This window comes from Hirundo rustica, chromosome 3, assembly GCF_015227805.2.
Source record: "Hirundo rustica isolate bHirRus1 chromosome 3, bHirRus1.pri.v3, whole genome shotgun sequence".
Taxonomy (NCBI): Eukaryota; Metazoa; Chordata; class Aves; order Passeriformes; family Hirundinidae; genus Hirundo; species Hirundo rustica.
This window is the reverse complement of record NC_053452.1, coordinates 55,952,711-55,965,935: the sequence shown is the minus strand read 5'-3', so window position 1 is coordinate 55,965,935 and position 13,225 is coordinate 55,952,711. Positions and strand designations below refer to the sequence as shown.

The window sequence follows — 13,225 nt, the reverse complement described above, 5'->3', positions numbered from 1 at the left end:
TTTTTTATAAATAGGCATGATTTTTTAACTTATATTTTTATTTATTCTTTTGTATTCCTTTAGTAGTATTAGTGTGTTTGGTAAACTCATTTAGCTTGCTACTTTGGGAAATATACTAATACAGAAATACCCTGATGTATTGAAGAAGGAGAGGTTGGAAGAAGGATGGTTGCAAGTATTCAGTTTGTGTCAGGTTTTAAAAAATATATGGTAAATTTATTGTAGGCTAAGAAATAGCACTACTTGCCCTGTGATATTTCAATGCATGGCAATTAATGTATTGAATTAGAGGTGTTTGATGTGAAGAGAGATAGTAAAATGTAGTCTATTTAGGGTCTATAAAAGTCCTGTCAGGTTCATTTCTAGGATATTTTTCACCTCAGAGTAGAATTGTACTTTTCAATCCTAAGTCTTGCTGCTGTGTTGCATATGGATTCAATATTATAGGAAGGTCTTTGTGCTGTGAAAGTTAATTATCCTATACATTCCCTAGCAAAAAAACTGAGCTGTCAGAAACCAAGGTACGTACCTGATTTGTTAACATTTTGATGTTTAATTTGATTGAAAGGCATAATGGAGAAACACAGCAGTTATCTTCGTACAACCAAATACAGAAATTGTTTTTAAATCAAGCAGAAATGCAGTAACATTTCATTTAAAGTAGCAACAAAACCACCTCACTGATTCCTTTGTCTGGCCCAGAGAAAGTGCAAGGTGTGGGTAGATACTGAGCCACAGAACCAGTTTTTTATATTCCTGTTCTGGAGAGATGAGGCAAGTTAGAGCCTCTGGTGGACTTGGCAAGGACTGCTTATAATATAGACTTCAGAGAAGAAGGACTGAGATACTGAAATGCTGAGTGGAAGGCTTCAGAGATTTCTTTAAGGGAACTCTAAATTGCATCTTCTGTGCAGTGAAAATTCGGCACTTCTCTCTGTTATAGTTAGGTATCCTCTTGTAGTTCTGGGTGAACAGATTTCTTTTTATTTGTTTTGAACACTGTGGCTAAGTGCTCTATGCTCTTGGTTTATAGAACTCAAGTAATTAAACCACTTTTGTGACAGCAAACGCCACATCCTATGAAGAATTTCCTGCTCTTTGTAATGCAACTGATTTTTTTCCCCAGAATAAAACAAAATCTTTCCTTTTGGTGGAAGTGAAGCTTATTGAAAAAAAATCTGAAAGCAGATCAAAATAATGATCTGTTTGTGATGTAATAGAATGCTTCTATTGTGATAGAAAAAATTTAATAGAAATGTAAGCTGAATAATGAGTTTCAGCTAATGGAGTCTTGTATGAAGTCAAGTTACAGCTTGTATGAAGTCTTAATTTTGGGTTTTTTTTCATTGTCCATGATCTGCCTTTTTTAATATTACTATGTATTCTCAATAGGCAATTGTGTTCCAGTTTAAACTTTTAAATTCCTCACTGCATCAAGAGAGCATGCAAAATATGAAGCTGTTTTTCTACAAAAAATATTTAGCAGTCTTAGTATTATATGCCCATTTTTCAGTGCACATAAGTGGTTTTGGTTCATAGGCAGAACAGAATTGCATTTATATATGTTAACTATAAAAAAATTAGGAGACTATTAATTCATTATTTTAATTATTAGTAATACTTTAAAATGCTTTCTTAAAATATTTTTCCTTCCATGACATCTTCCAAGACTAAAGGCACATTTTTGGTTGAGAGAACATTGTCACCTGTGTGTAGTAGCTCTTTGCTGTTGCCTAGGATCAGTCTCAGGTTCATGGTTTAGACATCTTTGGTGTGACCCAGTATAACTGTCCTGTTTGCAAACCTTAAGGTCCTTCGGTCTAGACAGATTAAACTTGCTAGCTAAGAATTCCATAATTAATGACAAGAAGAAAAATAAGCATGACTCAGATCTTTTGTTGTCTTTTCTTCATTTTAGAGTAAAATTGTTAGAGTACTAAATTTATGGCAGAAGAATAATGTGTTCAAGAGTGAAATTATTCAGCCTCTCTTGGATATGGCAGCGGGAATTCCTCCTCCCGTGGTGACCCCTGTCTTGCCCAGCACTACAGCTGCTATGAGCAACAATACGCCAGGTAAACAAAACCAGATGGAAGTCATACTTTGAATCAAAACACTTCTGTCGGCTTTGGTATGTTGCCTGTTAACATGCTGAAATGTCTCACTTGAGTGCTGGAAAGGAGTATATTACAGACACCATCAAGATCAGGGAAACAGGAAAACAGTATTATCAATATGGGCTTGATCGTTTTGTGCTCTAAGCACCTGCCTTGCTTATGTAGGTAGATGGCAGGAAAATGGATTTTTAACTTTTCTCTTCATCAGGTTTTTTCTTTTGAGGTTGGGAGATTTAGGAAATTGGCCAAATAGGAAAGGCTTTTGGCACTGCTTTTGTAACCCACCTTTTGCTGATCCCAGGCTTAAAAGCAGTGAGATGGACAAATTCACCTTGGTTTCCATTGGCCAATATGTGAACAAATATGTGAGATTTTCAGTTCTTGGAGTGCCTTTTCTGCCTCTTTCAGCTCAGTATTTTTTTATTTTTATATAGTATGACTATATTAAATTGTTGGAATCAAAAGTCTTAAAATCTAATGCAAATTGACTTTTAAAACAGTAGTCTATCTAGTTCTTTTTAGCATTCATTGGTGTACCTCTGCTTCTGGGCTATAAATGCCAAAAGTATTTGCAGGTATGGAGGATTCTTGGCATGAAACTAATTATCAGAGTGCTGATTTAGTCTCAGTGTTTCTCTTGAGAAAAAACAATGAAACAAACAATCCTCATGAATCCAGCTGATGCAGGTTGAAATTTTTAGTAAAATCTTTTAAGACTCCTCCTGGGGACAAGGTGCAAGTCCAGTGAGGTTTGGACTATCAGACAAGTAGATTGCTAACAATTATCTTTTGGTATATATAGTTTCCACTGAATATTTTGGAATAGTGTGTGAAACCTATTTATTTTGCCTTCATCAGAGTTTTTATTAGTAGTCCCAATAGGTCAATGGTGAAAAGAACTCTGAACTACACTAACACAAAGAAATTCTGCTACTTGAGGAATGTTGAAGTGAGTCTGTGTTATTTCTGTGTGCTCTCTGTGTATGTCAGAAAAATAGTTAAAATGTATGTGTTTTCTCAGTGTTTAATAAGAGCATATGCTTTTTTCTTCTCTAACACTATTTTTAGTTTCTGTGTTAAAATATTTTGGCATATTGATTTTTCTCTTTTTTAGGTACACCTGTGACTCCAGTTACTCCAGCCAATGTGGCACAGAGTTTACCTGATCCTTGGGTATCTCAGATTGCTAACACAGACACCCTTGCTGCTGTTGCACAGATTTTACAGAGTCCTCAAGGCCAACAGGTAACTATTTTGTAGACAGTTACACTGTAGACTGTCTGATACTTTGTGTCTTGAAGGTACAGGTAAGGAATGCTTTCAGAGTATCTCTTTTATTTATGTCCATGTTAACTTTCCCATGAGGTTGTTCATCACAAGTAAGTTCCTGGTCAATTAAAACCCTATGTTACCTTTTGTAGCGAGCCCTGTTTAAAGCCAGCACCTTTAAAGCCTTAAAAGTGTCTCAGTGATTTTAGATAAGATGGTCTGTGATACTTGGTCTGGATAAGATGGTCTTTAATACATACTTGTCTATATAGATGATAAGTACAGATCTATTGCAGATGACTAAATCAAGAACAACAATAAGATTTCGTGGCTATAGATATAAAATAAGATGCAAGTTAAAGCATATGTCTCTGTTGGATGCCTGAAGAAGAGCTAAACATGGTACAGAATTGCAGAATGGGAGCAAACTTGTTCAGGAAGTGTACTGTGTATTGATTCCATTTTTTATCTTTCCATCAGCTCAACACAGATTTTTATTTTGCAGCATTCAAAAATAAGATTTTGGAAGTTACTATGTTCTTCAATTTTTAAGTGCTCTACTCCAAAAGTGTCTTGATGTCTAGCATCATAAGAACTGCTTGTCCTCATAACCTGCAGATACATAAGTTAAGCACCCACAATTGGCTTTCTGTAAAAATGTAGATAACTTTTCAGTCTGTGCCAGAGCTGTGGCATCTACATAACTTTGGCATTATGATTTTTATTTGGACTGAGGTAGTTTTACCTGCTGGCATACTAAACAAAAATCTCACACATGAATGAGAAGCAGTGGCCAGCAAAAGCTCTGGTGCTAGCAATAACAACTTTATTTAGTGAGAATGTTTTCACAATATTTCACTAGCTAGAGTAATTGTCTTTAATTGTTCATAAGTCAACTGGAAGGAATATTTCTATCTGATTACTCTGGAAGAAACAAAATCACTGAAAAGCAAAGCAAAATGAGTTTCTGGGATACTTTGTGAAATATTAAGGAAAAAAATAGTGAACTAGCTCTTAAACAAGGAAAGGATATGAACTGAGAATGGTAAATATGTGGAAACTCAGTGAGGTAATTTTAAAGATTGTTGCTTAGAGAATATAGAAAAAAATGAAGCAAGAGAAAAAAATGAAGATGGGAAGGGAATTGGAATTTTAAAGAGAGCAGATCACAAAGAAATAACATTTGGATATTTAGCTCAAAATAGTCTTAAGCAGAAGAGAAGAGACAGACTGGGTACACACTGAATATGTACATGAAGATGTGTAGGATTGGTAGAGGAACTATGATGTTTGCTTAAATCCTGTCTGTCTCTTTTCTCCAAACCATTCCATCTGCCACAGCCTCTCCCTGGCTCCCCAGCTCCAAAGACCTTGATTTAATCCTACAGTTGTGTTTTATGGGTGAGAATGCATTCAGGTAAATTGAGAGTCTAGACATAAGAGAGGGCCAGCTAAGTAAGATGTGACCAACAAAAATGTGAAAATAGCAAGAATGGTGCCCACCCAGGATTTTTCCACTCTAGGGTCTCCATCTCTGCCTCTTCAGTTTGATTCCTTCCTGCTGAGAGCAATGCACAGGCTAGACCAGCTGTATGAGACAAAAGGGGGCAAGGGGGGAACTCTTCAGCTTTGCCTGTTGCAGTAATCAAGGAAAGCTCTTGCTGAGGTAGAACAACAATTGAAGCCTTTTCAGAGACTCTGCTGTATAAGAAATTCGTATAAATGTTTTTAAAAGAATAGGGAAAATTGTTTCATGTTGTTAGAAAGTAGCTCTAACACAATCTTGAAAAAGGGTCACACTCTTTTGATGCATTGGGGAAAAGAAATTCAATCTAATCGGTTTATGAAGTTTCTAGTGAAAGGAGGGATTGAACCCTTTAAGAGTTCAGTGGGGAAGTGTGTAAGGGTTGAAGATAAGGGTAATCAGGGACTTAAGTCAGCAAGTTTGAACTACCTGAATTTGCTCAAACTTTTTTCCACAAATATCTAAAGATAAGGCTCTAGCGATTAATCTGAGGAATGTCGAAGAACTGCTTCCTCTAATTCCACAGTGGTTTAGGAGACCTTCTTTCCATAGAGTTAATATTTTTTCTTAAGGCAAATCTGCACAATTTTGTGGAAGCATCCCTATTTAACAGTTACATTGATCTCCACGTGATAAAGCCTTTTATTTCCTCATTAGGGCAGCTTCTCTAGAAGATGATATACAGATAGGAATTTGAAGTAAGGAAATCAAGATAGACCAAGTGATTGATTTGTACATTTGCTTTTTATGTTTGGTTAACACAGCAAGAGAATTGTATTCTATCAACTCACGCCTGAGTTTCACCATGAGATTCCACTTGTGACTTGTGCAGAGACACCGGTGCCAGCTCTCCCTGTGAGCAGGTTGCATTGGCGTAAAGCGGAGCTTGCCACAGTGCAGTTCTTTTCTCTGTACAAATGTTGTTACAGGACACAGATTTTCCTAATATAGGTGGGCCCTTAGGAAGCTGGAGTGGGCTAACAGATTTTTTTCAGGTCAAAAGGAATCAAACTGGAGAAACAGAAGAGGGGGAACCCTAGAAAGCAGGAAATCCTGAGTGGTGACTGGCATCATCATGCAACCTGTCAGAGCAAGTTAGGAAGAAGAAGCATCTGCCTATCTTATCAGCCCCAGAAAACAAATTAGCCAGTAAGTGGGAACAAAATTTGTTGTAAATGAAAACAAATTAAGACAAAATAATAGCTATAGGTTAGATGATACTTCATTCCTGGAAGTTTTTTTTACTAAGTGGAAGGGGAAAAGTCTATTTTGTACTTTGGTTTTTTTACTTTAAGAACATCTTGTTCAATGTATTTGTTATTTTTTCTCTTTTAGCTTCAGCAGTTGATACAGACGCTGCAGATACAGCAGCAGAAACCTCAGCCTTCGCTACTTCAAGCCCTGGATGCCGGTCTTGTCGTCCAGTTACAGGCCCTCACAGCACAACTCACAGCTGCAGCTGCTGCTGCTAACACACTTAATCCACTGGAACAGAGTGTCTCTTTTAATAAGGTAGAAGTAGAATAATAGAAATTGGTAGAAGTATTTCTTTTTAAAGTGTATGTGAAAAGTTCTTTTGGATTTTATTGTTTGACCTTGGTCATTTTAAAAATATATATTAATATACTATAAAGGGCTACAGCTTGAAAATACAAAAAAAATGTCTAGACAGTACTCTAAATGAAAATACTAGTTTTTTTATGAGTTTAGGGCTAAAAAACACGTTGTGGAATACCTAGAGTTGGAAGGAATCCACGAAAGTTCTTGAATATGGTAATGGATTTGATTTATGATTTAGCAAAGTTAAACCATTGTTACATATTTTTCCCCACCCTTTGTAGTACAGCAATAAGAATTGTTTCTTACAAGATAATAAATGGAAAATATGCAGGAATATACACTGTTTTCTCAGAAGAGTAAAGAGTTGGATCTGTAATTTTCTTGCATTATAAAGTATGTGCCAAGAAAACTTTAATCTTAGCCACAAAGTGATGTTAAATGAATAAATAAGCCTGTGGAGAAACTTCTGTGGCAAAAAAAACCCCAAAACCAACCAACCAACCAAGCAAAAAAACACCAACAAGCCCCTTCCCCCCCCCCCCCCCCCCAAAAAAGTCAAGAACCCCCAAACCAAACTACAAACAAAACCAGAATGCAGGAATTTAAGAATACTAGCATACATAATTGCATGCCAAATAGCAACAACCATGCAGGCAATTGCAGTCATAGTAGTATAATACCTATAATAAAGAAAAGGAAGGTCTTCTGCTCAAAGAATTACAGCCAACTAACTGAAGAAATAAATGAATAAATGTTGTTCTATTATCTTTGGAAGAAACAGTTTGTGTGTACATAATCTCTGTAGGATTGTCCAGGGGTGGATAAATAGTAAGAATAAAGAAGTTGGAGAAGCAAAAAATCCTTTTTAATTTTTCATTCAGATAATCTCTTTTTATTGAAAGTAAGGCAGCTGTAAAAATAAGTCAAGAAAAGAATGGCCTGTGCTCCTGCTATACCACAGCTGTAACCATCAACATGAGAAGGGTGTAATCCCAGGGAATGAATGCATCAGTTAATAGGGACTGCTGTAATAGTTACATACAGAAAGTATTTTATAGTATGGCATTATTCTGCCGACTTTAATTCCAGCGTTGCCATGGATTGGTATATTCATAGATGTGGCTGTCATGACTTTTGGACAGCTTAAATGAAATAAGTTGAAGGAATTCACATTCTTAAGAGATGTTTGTATACAGACATAAAAGAAAGGGCAGCTTTTATGTTAAAAAACCCATTTATTAGTATTGTGATCCAAGGGAAACTGTGAAGCATAGTTTTCATTCCATGACATCATGTTTGTGAATTGGATAACAAGTATAAATAGTGCAAGAAAATAATTTCAATTAATGTGTAAATATCCATATATTTTTAAAAAATCCTATTTTGGCAGTTCTTCCAATCCTTTGTTTTCAGTCTCTTCAGTCTGTGGTATCTTGTGTTACTTAACGGTGCAAATTAATCTGCATTATGTGAAAAATTCTTCTGGCAACATCAAATGGGCATGTTTTCTGATCTTGCTACAGAACAAAATACTTGTGTTACGGTAAAAAAAAAAAATTGATCAATGTTTCCTATGCATTTACCCTACTCCCTTTATTTTAATTTTCAAAGAGAATATCCTGATTCTTATGAAAAAATTTGTTTCCTTTCTAATAAACAGCATTTTTCATGTCTTTAATCCTTTCTGTGGCTTTTTCTGAACATATTTTCTTTTTAGGTAATTAACATATGTAGCATAAAGGGAAGGTTCTGTGCTTTTTATATGTATGTGTGTGTAGCATTAAACTTGGTATCCTAGTATTTAATTTTGTTTCATTTCTATTACTCTATTTTAGAATAGAGTATTCTTCTACAAACTATGTAAAAATCAAGCTCTTTCAGTTCAGATTTTTAGTTTCAATATGTCCAGTGTTACTTAAACCAAACGTAAACAAAAATCATGCTGCAGGTTTACCTGTCTTGGCTGGGAGTTCTCTTGTTTTCTCTGGCCTTGGTTAATCTAAATGTTTGTTTTGTTTGTCATGAACTGGTTGCAAGTTTCTATTTTTTTTTTCTCAGCCATATAAATAGTACAGATCCTGTTATTTTCCTTCCTGCTTTGTCATGATGGAAGATACATGATTATTAATAGTATTTTAAGTTTAAGGTTGTTTTTCTAAAATGCACAATTTTTTTTCAGAGCAGCAGCATTTTATAAGTGCCTCACTGGAAAATATTCTAACAGTACAAACAAAAAAGGCAGTCACCTTGCTGTAAATGGATTAGGTATACATGGTGAAAGTTGTTCAGGATTTTGATATCCCATCTCACATAAGCTTGATGATCTGTGTTTCTACTGTGTTTTCTCAGAGACATACTCAGTCCTGCTTTCATAAATATTATACTGGGAACAGTGGTTCTAAGAATTCTTGATTGATCAGTGATTGATCCATCTTCTAATTAGCTTATGCTTTGTTTTTCTTGCTGGACTCCAGTAATTGAGAGTAAATAGATTATCCTGAGAAAGAAAATGGGTTACCAAATCATTGTGGCTTGTTGCTGAAGATGTTTTTGCCTTAGTATTTCAAAATGACTGCCATATGTTCTCCTCCTCTTAGTTTTTTTCTTCTGAGATGAAGGTTTGAGAAGTTATGATGGTTGGTAGTATAGCATTAGCTCTGCTTTTCAGAACACTTCCAAGGTGTGTAAAGGTACACAGGCATGGCTTAAATAGCATGGCTCTATCATTAAATAATGGGAAAAAAAAGCAACCTCACTGACATCTGTTAGATTTCTTTTGCTTGTTCCTTAGTTTTTCTCTTCAAGAAAGTAAAGTGCTACTAAATACTTCCGAGCTTTTTAGAGTTAATAAACAAACATTTTACTTAAGCAGAAGTCCAGGGTAGGCATCTGATAACACAGAAAGTTTATCCAAGTTTGTTTCCATGTCAGATACCTTTCTTTTTATCCATTAGAAGGATTATTCCTCTTACATGATAACTGCTTGCTTTGATTTTTTTTTGCAGACTATGTGAGAAGTTGTTTTCAAGGAGCAGTATATTTGAAGGAATTCAGGTTGTCTAAATGACACGTGTGTGTGAAAATACAGTAGTTCTTTGTGAAGTAATCAAGCTGTAGGTCTTCTCTTGATATGAGCAGAGCAGTTTGATGATTACCAAAGGATTGAATAGTTGGCCTCTTCGTAGTAATTTCTTCTAATTAAAGGTACTATTACATAAAATAAATCTTTATTTAAGCTTTACTCCAAAGTAGCTCTTAGTTACTGTGGAAAGAACATGAAGTTGTTGCAGCAGAGCTCAGGAAGGCTGGGCCAAGATTTGGTGCAGTGAAGAAAGAGTTTGGTAGCAATAGCAGTATGACATTTAATTTTCTATTCAGGTTATTTGCCAAAATTTTTTTGTTCTGTTTTCTTTTGTTTTAAGTTGAGAAAAAAGAGCATCTTCCTACTGAAAAGGAGATATACCTAAAGGGACATATAAGGAGTCTTCAGTAATGCTTATTTTGTTTTCTCCTAGAAGCTGATGGACAGGTTTGATTTTGGGGAAGAATCTGAACAAAATGAAGAGCCTAAAAAGGAAACTCCCTCTTCTCAATTGTAAGACCAAGCTATGTTTCTTTTGGAAAATGCTAAAATTTGCCTGATGCTAGTTGAAAATTAGGATTAAGTACGGCAAATACTTATTTCAGAACATAAGTACACTAAAACAGTAGGAAAAGGCAATTTTCTAAATTAACATACATATTTTACTCTAAGTCTGTGTGCCAGAATATTTTTTGACTTTAGGATAAAACAAGGATGTTCTTTGCTTGTTATACAGCTGATGGGATTATGATGGTATTAGAAGGTGGAACTATATCCATTGTCATCATTATTTTACATTTTAGTTAATCAGAAACCCAGTTGTGAAGACCTATTTACTAACTGTTTAAACAAAGAGAAAAACTGTAGGCTGTGTTTTTGGGGGTTTTTTTGTTTTTTTTTTTTTAATTTAAGTTATTTCATTTTAGGCCATTGGTACCAGAATCTGTGAACAACTCACTTTTTCACCAACTAGCTGAACAGCTACAGCAACAAAATTTAGAACATCTCAGACAACAGCTTCTGGAGCAGCAGCAGCCTCAAAAGGTAAGAACTCCATCTTGTGGCTGTTGTAGTAATTTATGTTCTCTGATTTAAAAAAGCATATTCCAATATAAAAAAACCTGTGTTGTTACTGGCAGTTTTCGTAGCATTAAAGTCTTTGTCACTAGCTGAACATGTAACAGAAGCTTGCAGAGTAAGTGAGATAAGTGGAGAAAAGTGTTTAAAGCAGAAAAAGATGTGAAAAAAGCAGAAAAAACATGTAGAGAGTACTCATTAGGTAAGTTAGACATGATTGTTCTTTGGGTGTTCAGCTCTTTATATAGGAAAGAAAGTTTTTTCCCATGCTTCCAGAAGGAATAAGGTGAGCAATGAAGTGATTATGCTCCTGTCTCTGAAGGGAGGACAGAATAGAGACTGTGGGTAACTTTAATTTCCCCAGGTTTTATGTCTTGGCTAATAATTGATGAAATAATTCTGTGGATATAGAGCCATTTCTGTCTTTAAACACTAAAAACGTTGTAAAGGAATACAGCATTGAAGAATAATCTGTTTGAGGAGCTTTTGATGTGTCATATTAAAAAGGAACTGTCTAATTTGAAAATAAAAATACTGAATGCCTACCTTATTGTAAAACAAGCAAAAGCAAAGTTTACAGTACATTTATGGGTAGAACATTTACTTGTTTCTCCACTTATTATTTAGTTTTCTATTACAAGACCTGATGAATTTTCCCTTCAGATCCAGATCTAGTCACTATGGAGAGAAAGTTTTATTTTCATCTTGATAACAGCTAAAAGATACAAACTGCTGCTGGAACTGCTTTGTAGTGACTGCAGTATGTTATGGGTAATATTTTCTTTAATTCCATGTGTAAGTTTCACTGAGAAAGATCAAAGAGAGAAGGAAAGATAACGCACAAAACAATATTATTACGCATCTGATGAGGAGTGGAGGGAAAGGAGGAAAGGACAGAAGATAAAAACAGAGAGCAAAAAGAATTGTAAGCATTGATATCAAGAAACAGATGGTTGAAGAATAATTAAATATAAGAAAAATTAGACAAAACATTCTGTCAGAAGGCAAATAAATTAAGTGAATTATAGTAGAATATTTTTTTACCAACTTATGAGATGTTTAAAAAATGTAAAATAAAATTGTTACTACTAGTCATTCTGGTAACTTCCTGTCATTCTCTGGGCAGATAGAACATGTAGGGTTTTTTTAAATTAAAAGTTAAAATATAGTGAGGATCACTGAAATGTTTACCTGCAGTAATGGATTCTAGATTTTAAATTACTTTTCAAAATTATTCTCACATAATTTCTGAGTATTTTAATTTCATTTATTCTAGTTCTTGAATTTATCTTGTATTTTAGAGATATTTTTTCCAAATCTATACTTTCAGGCAATGCACAGGCTGTTACAGCTTTTTCTCTAGCAAATCATCAACACCTTGAGTATTCCACATTCATTAATTTTGGTGTTTTTTCAGAACTGCTTATTTTGTTAGATCTCTTGAAATTGCCATGTTGACATAAATGACATTGTTTCCTCCCTTATCTTTCAGTAATTGCTTGTCTGAAATTATGCACTGTAAAAAAGTTCAGATTAGTGTAAAATTTTTAACTAGGTCAGCTGGTATTGTAAATATTTTTATTATATTATTATCAAAATAGCATTTATTAATGCCTATGCACTGGGGGCAGGTGGGTATCTTTCAGGGTCACTGTACATGTGGCTCATTTGTCCTGTGAATTTCTCTTCTGAAGCAGCCAAATTAAGCAGTGAATTGTGTACTTTATGTGTACTGTAGTTTTGTGATTTAGCAAATAGATACTAATCTTTTGTAATCAGGAATATTAATTATTTCAAAGTTTTGAGTTTATGGATGATACCATAAAAAGGAAATGGAACTGATTGATATCCATTTCAGCTTTCATATTAATGATATCCATATCCAGTTCATCTTTCATATTAATGAGGTGTGGGAATATTATTTTCATTTAGCATTAAATTTGTAATTGCAAGGGGCTTTATGGTATATTATTAATTGGCATTTAGGCAAGCCCTGAGGAGAATCAAGAAGGAAATTTTGGTTCAGAGCACTCTGCGTCACCATCACAAGGGAGTAGTCAACAGCAGTTTTTAGAAGTGGAAGCAAATGTAGATGATTCAATGGATATTCAACAACAGGTAAAACTATTTAAATTTTTAATACAGATATTGAAAGGAAAACACATAATAATATGATTCAAAGTCATATATATTGTGAGTATATTTCAGTGTTGTTGAACATTTTTTATGTCTGACCTCAGGACATGGATATAGATGAAGGTCAGGATATTGCTGAAGAAGAGATTTTTGAACAAGAAGAAAAGAAATCAGCTGTTCGTTCAAGATCAAGAACTCGCTCAAGATCTCGTTCAAGGTTTTGTAATTACCTTTATTAAGTAAATGAAGTTTTTCTGAAAAAAAGTTGTAATTTGTAGTTGTCAGTCTTAATTCTGTATTTTCCAAAATTATCATAAGCAGTTTTTGGCAATGAAAAGACATGTTCATTAAATATTTGTGTGTTAGATGCAGACTTTTGATATGACAGTTCATTTGCCATATCTATGGTTTAACTGAAATTTTTTAAGACCTGTTCAAGTTACAGAAATAACTAACACT

At 34.5% G+C, this 13,225-nt stretch overlaps 1 protein-coding gene across 3 annotated transcripts in view; it reads left to right on the top strand.

Moving 5' to 3' along the window:
• SCAF8 (SR-related CTD associated factor 8) overlaps positions 1–13,225 on the top strand; it is a 151,911-nt gene that overhangs the window by 26,852 nt on the left and 111,834 nt on the right. For all 3 annotated transcript variants that reach the window (XM_040058876.1, XM_040058877.2, XM_040058875.2), the window contains exons 5-11: positions 1,919–2,075; positions 3,232–3,362; positions 6,247–6,423; positions 9,987–10,066; positions 10,480–10,597; positions 12,617–12,748; positions 12,871–12,983. In XM_040058876.1, the coding sequence (XP_039914810.1) occupies positions 1,919–2,075; positions 3,232–3,362; positions 6,247–6,423; positions 9,987–10,066; positions 10,480–10,597; positions 12,617–12,748; positions 12,871–12,983 (908 nt within the window). The remainder of the gene's footprint in view (positions 1–1,918; positions 2,076–3,231; positions 3,363–6,246; positions 6,424–9,986; positions 10,067–10,479; positions 10,598–12,616; positions 12,749–12,870; positions 12,984–13,225) is intronic.